General features: G+C 44.9%; 1 protein-coding gene across 1 annotated transcript in view; it reads left to right on the forward strand.

Moving 5' to 3' along the window:
• Positions 1 to 18535, forward strand: part of LOC149467497 (receptor-type tyrosine-protein phosphatase H-like) — a 581796-nt gene that overhangs the window by 112605 nt on the left and 450656 nt on the right. Inside the window, exon 2 of the mRNA XM_089671609.1 lies at positions 14851 to 14896. Coding sequence (XP_089527735.1) covers positions 14851 to 14896 — 46 coding nt within the window. The remainder of the gene's footprint in view (positions 1 to 14850; positions 14897 to 18535) is intronic.

The raw sequence follows: 18535 nt of genomic DNA on the forward strand, positions 1-18535 counted from the left end.
ACAAGGGCTTCTGCTTTGGGGGTTGGCAGTTCCAAAGCTGTTCTTAATATGTCTACAAAACCTGGGATAACTTTCTTCCCATCAGCAACTGTCTCTTTGAATGTTTCTTCAATTATATTGTAGCCGATAATTGGCTTCTCAGCTACTTTCTCATCCTCAGAGACTACTAGTAGAACTAATAACTGTTTGGTAGTATTACTGCTCAATGTAAGCTGAAAGGTTACCTCAATCCAACCTGAGAACGGAATCTCCGTCTCGTTGGCTGCTTTCCCTTGGAGTACCCCTGGCCCCAGCAGTTCTTCAAACAATCTAAGCACAGTGTGTGGCAGTACTTGCTGTCTCCAGCCCTCATTGAGAATGCTAACCTGAGAGCCAGTATTCCATAAGGCCTGGACAGGAGTGTTGTCTATTTCACAAGGCATCTCTTTCCAATAAGACCCAGTAGCTTGCTGTGCTGTTTCAAGGTGATGCCATTCACGTTGGTTGGCAATTTTTCAGCTGTCGGGGATAGCCTTTGAGTAGGGCAGGTTGGTGTTTTTCTCCAGGGGTCTGCATTTAACTTTCCAGTCCGAGGTCTGATGGTAGGTTGGGGACTGGTTTCTTTACTAATGACACGAATTGCACTTTGGGACGCAGGTTTGGTTTTGGCACAGGTTACTGTCGGTCCCTTAACAGCAACCCTCTCCCGTTTAACTGATTTTGTTTGGCCACTCTGCATTGTCTCGCCCTATATCCAGCTCGACCACAGTTAAAACAATGGTCACATGCAGTTCTCTGATCAGTCTTTTCACAAGATTGACAAGTCCCTGTCCTTTGACCAACCTTTGTGCTAGGTCCTCTAAAGCCATGCTCTTGTCTAGTTCTCGAATCTTGGAGAAGTGTTTTCATATCGAATATTTCTTGTTGCATCTGTATTACTATCTTTTCAAGGTCAGAGTTACTCTTTATTATTATTATTATTATACAGGATTTATATAGCACCAACAGTTTGCTCAGCGCTTTACAATATAACGGGAGACAATACAGCAACAATACAGTTCAATACAAGAGGGATAGGAGGGCCCTGCTCCTTGGAGCTTACAATCTAGGGAGAGGCTAGTGGTACAAAAGGTAGTAACTGTGGGGGATGGACTGGTTGGAAGAGTAGAAGATTCCATTATTAGCTGAGGGTAGGATAAGCTTCCCTGAAGAGATAGGTTTTCAGAGATCACCTAAAAGTGAGCAGAGTAGGCGATAGTCTGATAAATTGGGGTAGAGAGTTCTAGAGGATGGGGGAAGCTCTGGAGAAGTCCTGGAGACGAGCATGGGAGGAGGAGACAAGGGAGCTAGAGAGCAGGAGGTCTTGCGAGGAGCGGAGAGTACAGTTTGGGTGATATTTAGAGACAAGATCGGTGATGTAATTTGGGGTAGAGTTTTAAATGGTTTTATACATTATTGTTAATGTTTTGAATTTTATCCGTTGGGCAATGGGAAGCCAGTGGAGAGATTGGCAGAGAGGGGTGGCAGATACAGAACGGTTAGTAAGGTGGATGAGTCTGCAAGATTTGGACAGTGATTGGATTTGGGGCTGAAAGGACAGATGGGAGTCTAGGATTACACCTAGTACCCTGGCATGAGGGGAGCGACTGATGATTGTGTTATTGATCTTGATGGAGAAGTCAGGGAAGGGGGCATGGGCTGCGGGGAATACTAAGAGCTCAGTTTCTGAAAGATTGAGTTTGAGGAAGTAGAGTGATATCCATGCCGATATGTCACTTAGTAGGTTAGTAATGCGAGAGGAGACTGAAGGGGTGAGGCGAGGGGTAGAAAGATAGATTTGTGTGTCATCAGCATAGAGATGGTACTTAAAGCCATGGGAGTTTATCAAGTGACCAAGGGAGGAGGTGTAAATGAAGAAGAGAAGGGGTCCAAGGACAGAACCTTGAGGGACCCCTACAGAAAGAAGGCGTGAAGAGGAGGAGGCAGCGTTATAGGTAATGCTGAAGGAGTGCTGTGATAGGTAGGAGGAGAACCAGGAGAGAGCAGAGTCTCTGAGGCCAAGAGAGTGGAGTTTTTTGAGGTGGAGGGGATGGTCAGCCGTATCAAAAGCCGCAGAGGGGTCAAGTAGTAAGAGTATGGAGTAGTGGTCATTGGTTTTAGCAGTTAGTAGATCATTAGTGAGTTTTAGTAGGGCAGTTTCAGTGGAGTGTAGTGAGCGAAAGCCAGACTGTAAAGGGTAAAGAAGGTTGTTGTCAGTGAGGTGGGAGCTCAGGCAAATGTAGACTAAGCGTTCTAGGAGTTTAGAGGTAAATGGCAGCAGGGAGATGGGTCTTAAGTTGTTCAGGTTGGTGGGGTCCAGGGAGGGCTTTTTAAGTATGGGAGCGATGTGTGCATGCTTTAGAGGGGAGGGGAAGGCACCAAAAGAGAGGGAAAGATTGAAGATGTGAGTGAGGGAGCAAAGGATGGAAGAAGAGGGTGACCGTAGTAGTTGTGAGGGGACAGAATCCAGGGGGCAGGTAGTGAAACGGGCTTTTGAGAAAACCTTAGTGACCTCTTCGCTAGTAGCAAGGTCAAAAAGGAAAGTGTTGAGGGAGGTTTAGTATAAGCTATGCTAAGTGGGATGGATGTCTGTGCAGTGCCCCTATAAATTGCTTCAATCTTGTTTTTGAAATGATTTGCAATCTCGTGAGCAGTGAGTGAGGTACTGGGTGGAGGTGGAGAAAGTAGAGAGTTAAAAGTAGAGAAGAAACGATGAGGACTGGATGACAAGATATTAATAAGAGTGAAAAAGTAAGCTTGTTTGGGAGCATGAAAGGAGGAATTGTATGTTAAGAAAGCAGATTTATATAGGGTAAATGCTTGTTGAAATTTAGTTTTACTTCACAATCGCTCCAGTACACGACTGTCATTTAAGATTTCTGGTGTCGTCAGTCTGCCAAGGTTGTAATGGTCGGGGCCTTATGCTTCGTGTTGTTAGAGGAGCAAGTGAGGCTAATGTGGATGAAAGCGAACTGTTGTAGACAGCAGTGGCCACGTCAGGGCAGGACAGGGGAGAGATTCTGTCATAGAGTTGGTCAGTTGCAGAGTGGAAAGGAGCAGGGTTCAAGTTGTGAAGGTTTCTGCGGGTAATTGTTTGCTGTTTGGAGGGATAGGTGTTTGAAGACGAGGACACTGTGAACGTGATGAGATTGTGATCAGAGAGAGGAAAGTGGGTGTTTGTGAGGTTGTAGGGAGTGCAAAGATGGGAGAAAACAAGGTCTAATGTATTCCCATCAGAGTGAGTGGAGGACTGTATACATTGTGCTAATGCAAAAGATGAGGTTAGGTTGAAGAGTTGGGATGTAGCCGGGTTGTTGACAATAGGGATGTTAAAATCTCAAAGAATGACAGTGGGTAGTTCAGAGGAGAGAAAGTAGGGTAGCCAGGTGGAGAAATCATCAAGAAAGCGGGACACTGGTCCAAGAGGCTGATAGATCACTGCAATCCTCAGAGAAATGGGAGAAAACAGCCGGATGCAGTGAGTCTTGAAAGAAGAGAAGGATAGAGAAGGAGAATTAGGGAGGACTTGAAAGGTGCTCAGTGGAGATAGAAGCAAACCAACTCCACCACCTTTCTGACCACTGGGTCTGGGTGAGTGGGTCCAGAGGAGGCCTCCATAGGAAAGTGCCGTGGGAGAAGCAGAATCTGCTGCTTGAAGCCAGGTTTCTGTAATAGCTAGTAGGTTAAGGGAGCGGGAGACAAAAAGGTCATGGACAGAGGTAAGCTTATTACAGACAGAGAGGGCATTCCATAGCGCACATGAAAAAGGGAGGGTGGTTTTTGGGAGCATGGGGACCGATATTAAATTGAGGGGATTGCAGCTATTCCCGGAAGAAAGAGGATGCCTGGTGTGGGGGTGAGATACTGGAGGACCAGGGTTTGGGGAGATACCCTTCTTCTCCTAACCTTTGGGGATGAGGAAAGTAACATGGGAGCGGGATGTACATGAGTGTACATGCCTTCCTGTCCTGGTGTTTGGGTCAGCAGGAGAGTGAAGTATCAGCAGGAGGTGATGAGAGCAGTAGTAGGAAGATGGTAGCAGTGAGGGTGAGATGTACAAGTTTTGGGGTGGAGCAGAGGGGTAAAGAAGTGAGATTTTGGGAACGCAGGATAGTAATATGAAAAGGAGGAGTGAAGGGAACATATTAAAAGGTACACGGAGTGGGACTCAGACTTGTAAGAGATGTTTCCCAGGGTGTTTGCTTGCAGTCTGTCCAGCGTGCAAGTAGAGTTTCTTGCTGTTGTTGTATCTTCCTGCTGCTTGAGTTATCCTGCTTTAGTTAAACTGCTGTGTTCAACTGCATCTTAGCACTCCATCAAAAACAGCACTCACGCAAAAGCAGCACCCCATCTGTGACTATGCCCCCCCCCCCGATCTGTGACCACTCCCCATGAGCTGATCTAAATTTATAGGGAGATGGTCAAATGAGCACTCTTCTCCATCCCAATTAGGAACTGATAAGGATCACATGAATAGGGGGGGATGTTTCTCAAACACAGACCAGACACAGGCCATAGTCCTAAAAAGAGTGCAACTAGAGGTGAGAACTAATCAACATAGACAAAAATATATATATACACTATTTGTTCTGAAATTAACAGGAGTCTATGCATTGTTGTAGTTTAGAGTGGAGAGCAGATAGCAGCATTTACCCAGAGATAGCAGGAGTCTATGCGTTGTTGTAGTTTAGAGTGGAGAGCAGATAGCAGCATTTACCTGTGAAAAGCAGGGAAGGCATGATTAGACTGCTGTGTTCAACTGCGTCTTAGCACTCCATCAAAAACAGCACTCACGCAAAAGCAGCACCCCATTTTTTACGGCTGTTGGATTGCCAGACTACTTGCTTGTGGTTGAGGCAAAGAGAGGGTGCCTGGTTCCTGAGAACAATGGAGGATATTGGCCTGGCACTCTGTTCCCTTGGTCAGGTTACTGTGCTGAGGTTTCTTTTGTTTCTACTCCCTTTCCATTTCCATGTTCATAGCCTCATTCATCTTTTCTATGAGCAACTCATCTGAGACTGTAGGGTCGTCCAAGTGTTGTTTTAGTTGGAACTTGATATGGTCATTTCTCAGTCCAGTGCCCACTGACCATAAGAATTACTTTTGTATAAATTCAGTCCCGAAGTGTTCATCTGAACCTTCCCCTTGTGAAACAACCAGCAAACAGTCCTTCAATGCAATGGCCCTAAATAGGATGTTCTGGGGAGTCTCTTTACTATTCTGTGATATATTGATCAATTTTTGGTATAGATCATTCATCATCATCATAGCATTCTTCTCTTTATAATGGCTTTTTAGGATTCTCTTGAGTGGCACTAGGGTCAGACCACTCTTCAGCTCTAGCATGCCTCTGAGACTTGACCCAGGAAAAATGGTGTAACGTACCTGGTGGTGGAGCCTGATGTGGAGAGAGGGCGTCCTCTTACCACTCCCGTTCGGGACCCCTGATAGGGTAGACAGGAAGTAATGAGCTGGGAGAGGCACGAGTGCCTGACGGGTCTGCGGTGACAGCTGGCAGGTGGAGACCCAGAATACCAGGATGCAGGTAGCAGGATGCAGCTGAGCAGGTGCAGCAGAGACGTGTAGCGGAGATGCGGATGACCGTGTCAGCTGGTAGCCAAGGATAGTCACAGGCAGAGTAGAATAGTCAGGCAGGCCGGGTCAGGATCAATCGGATGGATCAGATCGGTACAGAGGAGCAAGAAAGCGGATAGTCAAAGGGAGATCCAGGTCAGTGCAGGTGGAGTTCAATCATTTGTCAGGAATCAAGCAAGGAGGTCGCAGGATACAGGAAGTAGTAGACCAGAAGGCACCATTCTGTTTTCAGCAGGGGTTTAAATAGCCCGTCTCTGCTCGTCAGCAGCTTGCGCAGCTGCGACAATCTTCTTCCCTGACAAATGGCTTTGACTACAGCTTCCACAAGCTCTGACTCGGGATATCCCTTTAGCAGTCCCATGTGAATCTGGTGCATGAGGTTAGTATAAGACAGCTTGCCTTTCTGTTCCTTTTCACATATCTGACCAGCAATTATAAAGTCCTTTCTCATTGTAACTGTTGGCAAGTTAATATGGGAAAGTCTCTGAGCAACTAGATTAGGGTATTGTTTTGCAGAACTTTCTTTTGAGTCTTTGTCTTTAGTGCTAAGTTCTTTCATCTGTTCCTCTATCATCTTGGCTGTTTCTTGAAGTTTATCTGTATACTGTGGTATTGCTGTTTTAAATCCTTTAACTGTTGTTCTGCTTGAGGGTCTTTGCCACTATCACTTGGTGCTTCCAAGTTATCTCTCTTCTCTAACTCACCGATGAATTTCTTAGTTGCCTGCAGAAATTGTGTCACCACTTCTTCACTTTCAGTCTCTACCAGTTCATCTAACACCTCATTCACTATTCGCATGTAATGGCGCTGGGTTTTTTCTTTTGCCATACTTGCTTTGGAGGCCTTTATAAACTGGCAAGTCTCCATGAGATCATCAACTGGCATGTGAATCAGGTGTTCACTGATTTTGTCTTGCAACTTTTCGATAGCCATACTCCTAATGTTTTTCTGTAACTTCACCACAGACAGCGTAGTCATTCCTTTTCACTTCCATGACCTTTTGGCGTTCCTTTCACCCGGCCCCACGTTGGGCGCCACTTTTGTTGCACATACGGTAAATAATTCCACTGTGTGAAGGATGGGTCGGGTGAAACCAGAAGTGCTTTATTAGGAATGGCTGTAATAAACACAGAAAACTCTTAATTACATGTGACTGGATATCTTCACTGTAATCACAGTCCTGCCTGAAACAAAGTGTTAGACTTTTAATTCCCCATTCTGTGTCCTCCTATTATAACAGGAAGTAGTTCTGCCCTCTTGTAATGATACAATAAAAATGCAATCTCTAGTATCTTCTATTGACAAAGATAGATTACTGTTATATTAGGTATTAGGCTTTGGATTTTAATTTTATGGGGCTGCCAATTTTCTACACCTCTTACAAATGCAAAATGATATATATATATATATATATATATATATATATATATATACACACACAGTTGTGTTCAAAATAATAGCAGTCAGACATCACTAACCTGATCAATCACTGTTTTTGGTAGAAATGATATTTCTACATGGCAAATAATTTACTAGCAGGTGTAGTAGAGTAATAGAAATCCAACAGACCCAACAGTCATGACATGCATGCTGCTGATTCTGTGTAATTGAATCACTAATTGAAAGGGGCATGTTCAAAATAATAGCAGTGTGGAGTTCTATTAGTGAGGTCATACATTCTTTGAAAAACAGGTGGCAAATATTGCCCTTATTTAAGGAAGGAAGGCAGCAAATGTTGTACATGCTGGTTACAGTGCATTTCTCTCTGAAATTCTGAGGAAAATGGGTCATTCCAGACATTGTTCAGAAGAACAGCGTACCTTGATTAAAAAGTTGATTGGAGACGGGAAAACATATAAAGAAGTGCAGAAAATGATAGGCTGCTCAGCTGAAATGATCGCAAATGCTTTAAAATGGCAACCAAAACCTGAAAGACGTGGAAGAAAGAGAAAAACTACCATTTGAATGGATAGAAGAATAGCCAAAATGGCAAAACCCAACAATCCGCTTCAGGAAGATCAAAGAAGGTCTAAAGTTACCTGTGAGTACTGTTACAATTAGAAAATGCCTATGTGAAGCCAAGCTATCTGCAAGAAGCCCCCGCAAAGTCCCACTGTTGAAAAACAGACATGTGCTGAAGAGGTTACAATTTGCCAAAGAGCACATTGACTGGCCTAAAGAGAAATGGCGCAATATTTTGTGGACTGATGAAAGTAAGATTGTTCTTTTTGGGTCTAGTGGCCAGTGAAGCATGGTTGCGCAAGCATCATGATATGGGGATGTCTCTCATACTACGGTGTTGGGCCTATTTATCGCATACCAGGGATCATGGATCAGTTTGAATACATCAGAATACTTGAAGAGGTCATGCTGCCTTATGCTGAAGAGGAAATGCCTTTGAAATGGGTGTTCCAACAAGACAACCCCAAACACACCAGTAAACGTGCAACATCTTGGTTCCAGACCAACAAGATTGACGTTATGGAGTGGCCAGCTCAATCCCCAGATCTTAATCCAATAGAAAACTTGTGGGGTGACATCAAAAATTTTCTGAGGCAAAACCAAGAAATAGAGAAGAACTGTGGAATATAGTCCAATCATCCTGAGCTGGAATACCTGTTCACAGGTGCCAGAAGTTGGTTGACTCCATGCAACACAGATGTACAGCAGTTCTCAGAAACAGTGCTTATACAACTAAATATTAATTAAGTGAATCAAAGGAAAGCAAAATCTTCAAACATTTTTCAGTTTATATAGTGAATGTTTGAGTTTGTAAAGAAGAATACAAACACTGCTATTTTTTTGAACAGTCTAATATTCACTTTTCTTAAATTTTTTTTAGAGTAACAACACAAATTTGATATATTTTTCTCCATGTTTTGATTTTGAATAGAATGTGTAGTGTTCCCAATACATTTGTGTGTATGGAAATAAAAGCTATTAGAAGGATTTTGAGCTTTATTCACTTTTTTCAACACACTGTTTTATTTATATATATATATATATATATATACATACACGTGATTTTGCGCTGCCCTGCCGCCCTGTAGCAGTAGTTCTGCTATAGGGTGATCGTGAAGCAGTTAAATAAAATTTGATTTTCTCACTTGTTTGCGACAGTTGACATAGGTGACATACAGAAAAAACCTGACGGAGGATCTTTAATTTTCTACATTTAAACCATATCTGAAAAACAAATGGCTTTTTTTTCCTCTTTATGTACACCTGGTGATCTAGTCAACAACATACTAAGTTGCCTTAGGTTGTCTTCACTATCTCCTCCATTGTGTCTATAGAGGAGCAACATAAGCCACCCTTGGACGGCATCATTTTCAACCTGTGGAGAGGGTATTGTTGGATGGAATAGCTTTAGATAATAAAAGTAACTAACACATTAAGGTGGTCTTAAACCCAAACATAATACAGTATATTGCATCTTACCAATCATGTGGTGACTGCATTAGTTTTCTGTTTTGTTTTTTTTTTCTTCTGTTGTTTTCTGGTGATATGGCCAATAACACACCTCCTGTATTAGAGTACCTGCACTCTGGATGAAGGAGCAACAGAGACACGTTTTGGATAGCAGCATTGCTAATCTCGGGGAGTGTTAGCACTAGCAAATTTAGATACACTAAACTGATTTCCAGCTAACACTTTATAGGCAGTTACAGCAAAAGTTTTGTTTCTTTTGGGATAAAGATATTACATAAATAATGCTGATCATTGTTAGCAACACTGTCAGTAGTAAATGGTTTATCTCATCCCAGTAACTGCTTTGAAAAACAGACTAATTGGCCAGATAACCAACTGAAGATAAAGGAAAGAAATTCTAAAAAAGAAATCTAATTCAGCCACCACATATAAGAACTGTTAAGCTGCAATACAATATATCAATACGTTTGCTTTTGGGTTTAACACTGCTATAAAAAGCCATTTTTAACGGATGTTTGTTTTCCCTGGAGGAGCAAAGGAACTGGGAATACTAGTCTTCAGTGGAGGAGAGTGATATCTGATGGTACTTCGAGTTATTACACCCTGCTCTGTATGACTTTCTTATCATTAAAGTGTTAATAAACCCCTTCATTCACTCTCCCTGGTCTCACATGGTACACAGAACATGGAAGTGCAATTATTTTAGTAAATATAAACTGCTAAATACCTTTTCTCATCAGCAGTTAGAACAGTCTTGTGACTTCTATCAGTGTCCAGCCGAGCACATGTTAAAGCTTGTAGGAGGAGGTTTTTTTCTGCTCTAGAAGGATGGAGAACCCCTGACCTCTGTCTGATTGGCCCTGTGCGATCACATGCACTCTTCCAAGTAAAAAAAAAAAAAAACCTCTCTAGCAATACACACCTGAGCAAAACTGAGCATGTGCAGAGTGTCTCCATACCATATGTCTTATCAGAAGATAAGAGGGGGATACTGGAAGAAAGCGAGGATCAGAGAAGTCAGGATCAAACAGCATTTTTACACAATGCAGAGGATTAACCCCTTAGTAAAGCATGCTTGTTATACTCACGGTGAGTATAACAAGCATGCTTTACTGCATATACAGACTGATTTTACTGTTATGGGTTTAGTAACACTTTAAGGGGTCATACATTGCTGGAGAGAATTTATTTAATTGTTTTGTCCTACGAGGTGGATCCATGAGTGGAAGTATAATATAGGAATATAGCATTATAGGAACTTATTCACTAGACTTTTTTTTGACTTGAGTGTAGAAGTGGGATTATTCATGATCACTGGTTACTGATTTTTATATACCGTATACATTTTTTTTTGCACCTATTAGCACATTTGTGTACACAGTAAATCCACTATTAATTATTTATTTAGTTATGTTGGAGCACATTATGAGTCAATTGTATTTGAAGGGGGTGTTACATAGCACTGGTGTATTGTTATCTTTCATTGACTTGTCCAGAGGCATGAGGTTTGTTCCAGCAGCTGAAAAAAAAGGAAAAATTATTAGTGAAAAATGTATTTTATTCACTTTATGCACAATTCAGTTGTTAGGGGTTATATATTGCTAAGGTTTCTGGAGGCAAGCGGTGTTATCATTTCTTTAGGGGCTGGTATATAACTAACAAATTAAAGCCTAATTTCAGCCAACACTTTTTAAGCAGTTACAGAAACTTTATTTTCCTATTTTAACTACAGCACCCACGGACGCCAGCATACTGCACCCACAGACTGCAGCCAGCCAGCTGCTGCCCTCCACTCTCACTCCCCCCCTACAGAAGGACTCAAATGGACTCCTCCACAGTGATACAGACTCTCCACATCACCTTGCCCTGACCTGTATCCCTTCACCTCCCCTGACCCGACCAGCACTCCACTCACCCCAACATGCCACCTGCACTCCTCCTCCTCGTTTTCCTCTTCTCCATCCCAAAACTCGCCTCCCTCTACCCGCCTACCCCCCCAAAACAGCTCTACATTGCCCCTTCACTTCTCCCCTCTCCCCACTATGGCACTCACCACCTCCTCCTGCTACTCCACTCCCCCGTCGACCCACGTGCCACCACTATCCGACCCACATGTTCCGGCACTTCCCATTCCCATGCCACCTTCCTCACCCTTCTTCTCCTATCTGCTGGGGACATCTCCCCGAACCCTGGCCCCTCACCACCTCACCCCTCTTCTAGGGGCCCCCCTGCTCCTGCCAGCCGCCGCAACCCCCTCAACCTCATACCTGTGCCCCTCCTCCCCGCATCCATCCCCCCTCTCTCGGTTGCACTCCTGAACGCTGCTCGGTCTGCAACAAGCTTACCACCATCCATGACCTCTTTATCTCCCACTCCCTCAACCTCCTAGCCATCACTGAAACCTGGGTACAGGCCACTGATTCTACCTCCCCTGCGGCACTCTCCTATGGAGGTCTCGTCTGGTCCCATTCACCAAGACTGAGCGGTCACAAAGGTGGTGGTATCGGCTTGCCTCTATCATCGCTGAGCACCTTCCAGGTCCTCCCTAACCCCCCCTCCCTAACCTTCTCCTTTGAGGCTCACTGCATCCGGCTCTTCACCCCCACCCCCCTAAGGATCGCAGTGATCTACAGGCCTCCCGGATCCATACCCCGCTTCCTGGATGACTTCGCCGCCTGGCTTCCCTTCTTCCTCTCCTCTGACCTACCGACCATCATTCTTGGGGACTTTAATATCCCCATCAATGACAACAACCCGGCTACTTCCCAACTCCTCCACCTAACCTCCTCCCTCACGCTCACACAGTACACTCAATCCTCCACCCACATCAATGGGAACACCCTGGACCTCATCTTCTCCCACCTCTGTACCCTCAACCATTTCACTAACACCCCCTTCCCTCTCTCCGACCACCACCTCCTCACGTTCTCCATCTCCCCTTCCCCTTACTCCCCCCCCCAGAGCGCCAAACCATCACCAGCCGCAACCTCCGCAACCTGAACCCGGCCCCCCTCCACTCGGCTGCTGACCGCCTACACGACAGCATCCTTCCACTGTCATGTCCTGACCTAGCCACCACCACGTACAACGACTCACTATCAGCTACCCTAGACTCTCTGGCACCCCTAACCACACGCAACATCAAACCTAGACCACTCTAACCATGGCAGAACGACCATACTAAATGCCTCAAACGTCGCAGTCACGCGCTGGAGAGACTATGGCGCAAAACCAGGTCCCCTCGTGCGTTCTCCCTCTACAAATCTGCCTTCCTCACTTACACCTCCTCCCTCCACGCTGCCAAGCTGGCCTTCTTCGTAAACCTGATCAACACCCTCTCCACCTGCCCTCGCCGACTCTTCTCCACCTTCAACTCCCTACTCTCTCCCCCCCCTCCTCCACTCAGTACCTCGCTTACCGCCCACGAGATTGCCACTCATTTCCACAACAAGATTGACGCAATCCGTAAGGACATAGTCAACTCGCAATCTACCTCCCCACCTAGCCTCCCCCCCCATCTCCCCCTCATCTCTTCCCTCCTCTGACCTTGCAACCGCACTGCCCCCCACCACACCCAAGGCCCCGCTTACCGTAACCCCCCCAGCACTGCACTCCTTCAGCCCTGCTACCACTGAGGAAGTCACCAGGGTATTCTCAGAAGCCCGCCTCACTACCTGCCCCCTGGACCCTATCCTCTCTCAACTCCTCCGGTCACCCCCCTCTTCCCTCATCCGCTCCCTCACCCACATCTTCAATCTCTCCCTCTCTACCGCCGTATTCCCCTCCCCCCTAAAGCATGCGCACATCACCCCCATACTCAAAAAGCCCTCCCTAGACCCCACAGACCCAAACAACCTCAGACCCATCTCCCTGCTGCCACTCACTTCCAAGCTCCTTGAGCGCTTAGTCTACGACCGTCTAAGCGCCCACCTAACTGACAACAATCTCCTTGATCCAATACAGTCCCCTACACTCCACTGAAACCACCCTCCTCAAAATCACCAACGACCTACTTACCGCCAAAGCCAAAGGCAACTACTCTGTCCTCCTTCTCCTGGACCTCTCCGCGGCCTTCGACACAGTTGACCACCCCCTCCTCCTTAATAAACTACTCTCCCTTGGCATCAGAGACACCGCTCTCTCCTGGTTCTCCTCTTACCTATCCCGACGCTCCTTCAGAGTTTCCTACAATGGTGCCACCTCCCCTTTCCTCCCCCTCTCTGTTGGGGTCCCCCAGGGCTCAGGCCTTGGACCCCTTCTCTTCTCCATCTACACCTCCTGCCTTGGCAAACTCATACACTCCCACGGCTTCAACTACCACCTCTACGCTGATGACACTCAAATTTACCTCTCCACCCCTCACCCCCACATTCTCCGCCCACATCACTCCCCTCCTAAACGACATCTCAGACTGGATGTCGCTCCATTTCCTCAAGCTTAACCTCTCCAAAACCGAGCTTCTCATCTTTCCCCCTGCCCGCGTCCCCCCCCCCCCATCCTATCCATCACTACCAACAAGACCACCATCAATCCCACCCCGCAAGCCAAAGTCCTTGGCGTCATTCTGGACTCAAACCTTTCCTTCCAACCTCATGTCAAATCACTTACAAACACAGGCAGGCTCCACCTTCGCAACATCGCCAAGATACGCACCTTCCTTACCCCAGACACCACTAAGCTACTCATTCACTCCCTGATTATCTCACGCCTTGACTACTGCAACTCCCTCCTCACCGGCCTACCCCAGTGCAGGCTCTTCCCGCTTCAGACCATCCTGAACTCAGCGGCTAGACTCATCCACCTCACCAACCGCTCCACCTCTGCCACCCCCCTCTGCCTATCCCTCCACTGGCTCCCTATTGCCCAATGCATCAAATTCAAACTACTCACTCTGACCTACAAAGCCATTCACAACACTGCCCCTAACTACCTCACCAACCTAATTCCCAGGTACCACCCTACCCGTACCCTTCGCTCTTCACAGGACCTCCTTCTATCTTGCTCCCTGGTCTCCTCCTCCCACGCACGACTGCAAGACTTCTCCAGGTCCTCCCCCATCCTCTGGAACTCACTACCCTAATCCATCAGACTGTCACCTTCCCTCCTCACCTTCAGGCGCTCCCTGAAAACCCACCTCTTCAGGGAAGCCTACCCCACCCTCACCTAACAGCCGTTCTCCTTCATTGCTCCTACCACTCCATCCCCCACAGCCATTTCCTCCTGTACCACTAGCCCCTCCCTTCTAGATTGTAAGCTCGAAAGAGTAGGGCCCTCTAACCCCTCGTGTGCTGTTTGTAGTTGCTGTACTGTTTCATGTATGTCCCCCCTCTATTGTACAGCGCTGAGCAAACCCTTGGCGCTATATAAACTCAATGTAATAATAATAATAATAACTATATGAATAAAAGCCAACCATTGTAAGAACCCCTGCCAGTGTTACATGGTTTGTCTCAAGCCTCTCACTGCCACTTGGCATGTTAATGGAAGTTAAAACATATTTTAATTTCTGGCAGAACTAACTGGTAAAAAAAGAAAAAAATTTTATAAAAACAAAACCAATGCAGCCAGCACATCTAAGGATTGGTAAACTGGAATATATTTAATTTTTGTTTTAGGATTTGGATATTATCGTGTAAAGACTAACATAAACATATAAGAATGTGACAATTGTGTTGAAAATGCATGTTACAATAATAATTAAAAAAAATACATCTTTTTTATTACTGTGATTATTTGAAATATTGATTATTGCATTATTTTACCCAGCATAGATTTAGATTATTAATTTATGGTATTATTTTTCAGGCTTTCACCATCTGCTTGTGTGGATCAAGAGTAATTGCACAAACTAGTAAGTGTGAATTTGAAAATTAGAAAGTTTTGCAACTTCTGTTTTGTTTTCCAGCAACCCAGCAGAAAGCATGTGATAAGCAAATCTCTAAGCTGTGCTGTGTCTGGACATTGTAGAAAAATGTTGACAGTAGTGTTTTTTGATGGGACAGATTCTCTTTAAAAATGAAAACAAAAACAAAACCTATGCTCAAATTAAAATAAAAATACAGGTATGACCGTATACCCAATGGTGCCAGGTATCCATTGATTTCATTATCTTGGCTCAGGTTTACTTATGCTAGAGACGCGTAAAAGAGGTTGCTTGGCAGGCATATTTACCATGGCTCTGTATACATTGGAATCATTAAACTGCACCCTTTTGGTTTTACTCTGCCTTAATAGCCCAACATGTATGCACCTACTTGTTCTATATGAATATGGAGTGAAGGCTAGCCATGGGCACTGAATCTCTTCTTCTTCACTGAGAACATATAAATATCTGGGAACATATAAAAATCGTAATTGAGGAAGAGGGTGGAGCCAACTATGACGTGCTACACTGTGCATAGTGTGTATGGCAAAAATGCACTAACAGTGAGTAGCAGCTTAAAACTTGATCCCACATACAGATTGCAGGGGTCAGCAGTATATAATGTACAGAGTAGAGTGCATGTGTTAAGAATATGCAGTGTACGGACTACAGGGGTCTGGGTGGGTAAGGTACAAACTGCAGGAGTTAGGTGTGTGTAATGTATAGATTGTAGGGCTCAAAAATGGGTAACATATGCAGTACAGCAGTCATAAGCATATACAACATGGCGCCCCCTTTGATTCATTTCACCACTACCCTCTTATATATATCACAGCGGTACTACTTATCTCCATACAGATTTATTACAGGTATGTATAAAGTGCCAACAATTTACACAGCACTTTTACATATACTGTATATTGTACATTCACAGCAGTCCCAGCCCTCAAGGAGCTTACAATCTAAGGTCTGTAACTCACATTCACATACTAGGGGCTTGAGGTGATTGTAGCCATATTAGTGCATTTGCGACAGGAACAATTGAGTGCTGTCCGTGATACTTTTTTTATTTGCACTAACATTCAATTTTGAGGACAAGCTTTCGGGGAATGTCCCCTTAGCAAAGGGCTATACACGATTTGCGCAATAATCAGGCAATCACCATCAAACCAGCGGATAAAGGGGGAGCAGTTGTTGTGATGGATACAAACAAATACATACAAGAAGGCCAGAGGCAGCTGGAAAATGCCATCTACTATAAGAAACTGGATTATGATCCGACCCAGGACTTTACAAAGCAATTAAAAGGTCTCATTAAAACACTTCCAGCCCACCTACATTCAGAACTTATAAATGCGATTCCGGATCATCCAGAAATCGGGGACTTCTACATGCTGCCCAAAATCCACAAGCCAGGAAATCCAGGCAGACCCATCATAACAGGTATGAATACACTCATCGAACAAATCTCAGGCTTTGTAGAAAAAAATTTAAAACCGTTAGTCAAGAATACTGCTAGTTTCCTGCAAGACACAACTGACTTCCTGAACAAGATCAACAACATACAGCAATTACCATCTAATACACTTCTAGTGACTATGGATGTAGTATACCTGTATAGTAATATCCCTCACAAGGATGGATTAGCTGCATGTCACAGATCCTTATCATCCTCACTAGAGATGAGCGAATCGAAGTAGGCGAAGTGGAATTCGTTTCGAATATTAGGAAAATTTCGATTCGCGTCGAATCCGAAAATAAGCAGACTTCGGATGCGCGAATCGAAATTTTTCCTAAAATGGCGGCGACATGTGCGGCGACGGAGCGGGGATGTCTGGGAAGGCGCGCAGACAAGGCGCGCTGACCCATAATGCATTCATTCATGACATGTGATCGCATTAGCCAATCAGCAGCCAGCCAGCCAGCACAGTGTAATGGTTGAGCTATAAATGGCGGCCATTTTAGAATTCTCCATTTGCCTCCAGTCATTCAACAGAGGCAGACCTGGCTGTATTCAGGGAGAGAGTTAGGGACAGAGAAACGTTACTTAGGGACACAGAATCGTTACTTAGGGCCACAGAAACGTTACTTAGGGCCACAGAAACGTTACTTAGGGCCACAGAATCGTTAGTTAGGGCCACAGAAACGTTACTTAGGGACACAAAATTGTTACTCAGGGACAGACAGAATTGTTACTGAGGGATACAGAATTGTTACTGAGGGCCACAGAATCGTTACTTAGGGCCACAGAAACGTTACTTAGGGCCACAGAATTGTTACTTAGGGACAGACACAGAATTGTTACTGAGGGACACAGAATTGTTACTGAGGGACACAGAATCGTTACTTAGGGCCACAGAATTGTTACTTAGGGACAGACACAGAATTGTTACTGAGGGACACAGATTTGTTACTGAGGGCCACAGAATCGTTACTTAGGGCCACAGAAACGTTACTTAGGGCCACAGAAACGTTACTTAGGGCCACAGAATTGTTACTTAGGGACAGACACAGAATTGTTATTGTGGGACACAGAATTGTTACTGAGGGCCACAGAACCGTTACTTAGGGCCACAGAAACGTTACTTAGGGCCACAGAATTGTTACTTAGGGACAGACACAGAATTGTTACTGAGGGACACAGATTTGTTACTGAGGGCCACAGAAACGTTACTTAGGGCCACAGAAACGTTACTTAGGGCCACAGAAACGTTACTTAGGGCCACAGAATCGTTAGTTAGGGCCACAGAAACGTTACTTAGGGACACAGAATTGTTACTCAGGGACAAACACAGAATTGTTACTGAGGGATACAGAATTGTTACTGAGGGCCAAAGAATCGTTACTTAGGGCCAAAGAATCGTTACTTAGGGCCACAGAAACGTTACTTAGGGCCACAGAAACGTCACTTAGGGCCACAGAATTGTTACTTAGGGACAGACACAGAATTGTTATTGAGGGACACAGAATTGTTACTGAGGGCCACAGAAACGTTACTTAGGGCCACAGAATTGTTACTTAGGGACAGACACAGAATTGTTACTGAGGGACACAGATTTGTTACTGAGGGCCACAGAAACGTTACTTAGGGCCACAGAAACGTTACTTAGGGCCACAGAATCGTTACTTAGGGCCACAGAAACTTTACTTAGGGCCACAGAATTGTTACTTAGGGACAGACACAGAATTGTTACTGAGGGACACAGAATTGTTACTGAGGGCCACAGAACCGTTACTTAGGGCCACAGAAACGTTACTTAGGGACACAGAATTGTTACTCAGGGACAGACACAGAATTGTTACTGAGGGATACAGAATTGTTACTGAGGGACACAGAAACGTTACTTAGGGCCACAGAAACGTTACTTAGGGCCACAGAAACGTTACTTAGGGCCACAGAAACGTTACTTAGGGCCACAGAAACGTTACTTACGGCCACAGAAACGTTACTTACGGCCACAGAAACGTTACTTAGGGACAGACACAGAATTGTTACTGAGGGACACAGAATTGTTACTGAGGGACACAGAATTGTTACTGAGGGCCACAGAAACGTTACTTAGGGACACAGAAACGTTACTTAGGGCCACAGAAACGTTACTTAGGGCCACAGAAACGTTACTTAGG

This window comes from Staurois parvus, unplaced genomic scaffold (genome assembly GCF_062004578.1).
Source record: "Staurois parvus isolate SC_StPar_1 unplaced genomic scaffold, SC_StPar_1.0 ptg000108l, whole genome shotgun sequence".
NCBI classification, from domain to species: domain Eukaryota; kingdom Metazoa; phylum Chordata; class Amphibia; order Anura; family Ranidae; genus Staurois; species Staurois parvus.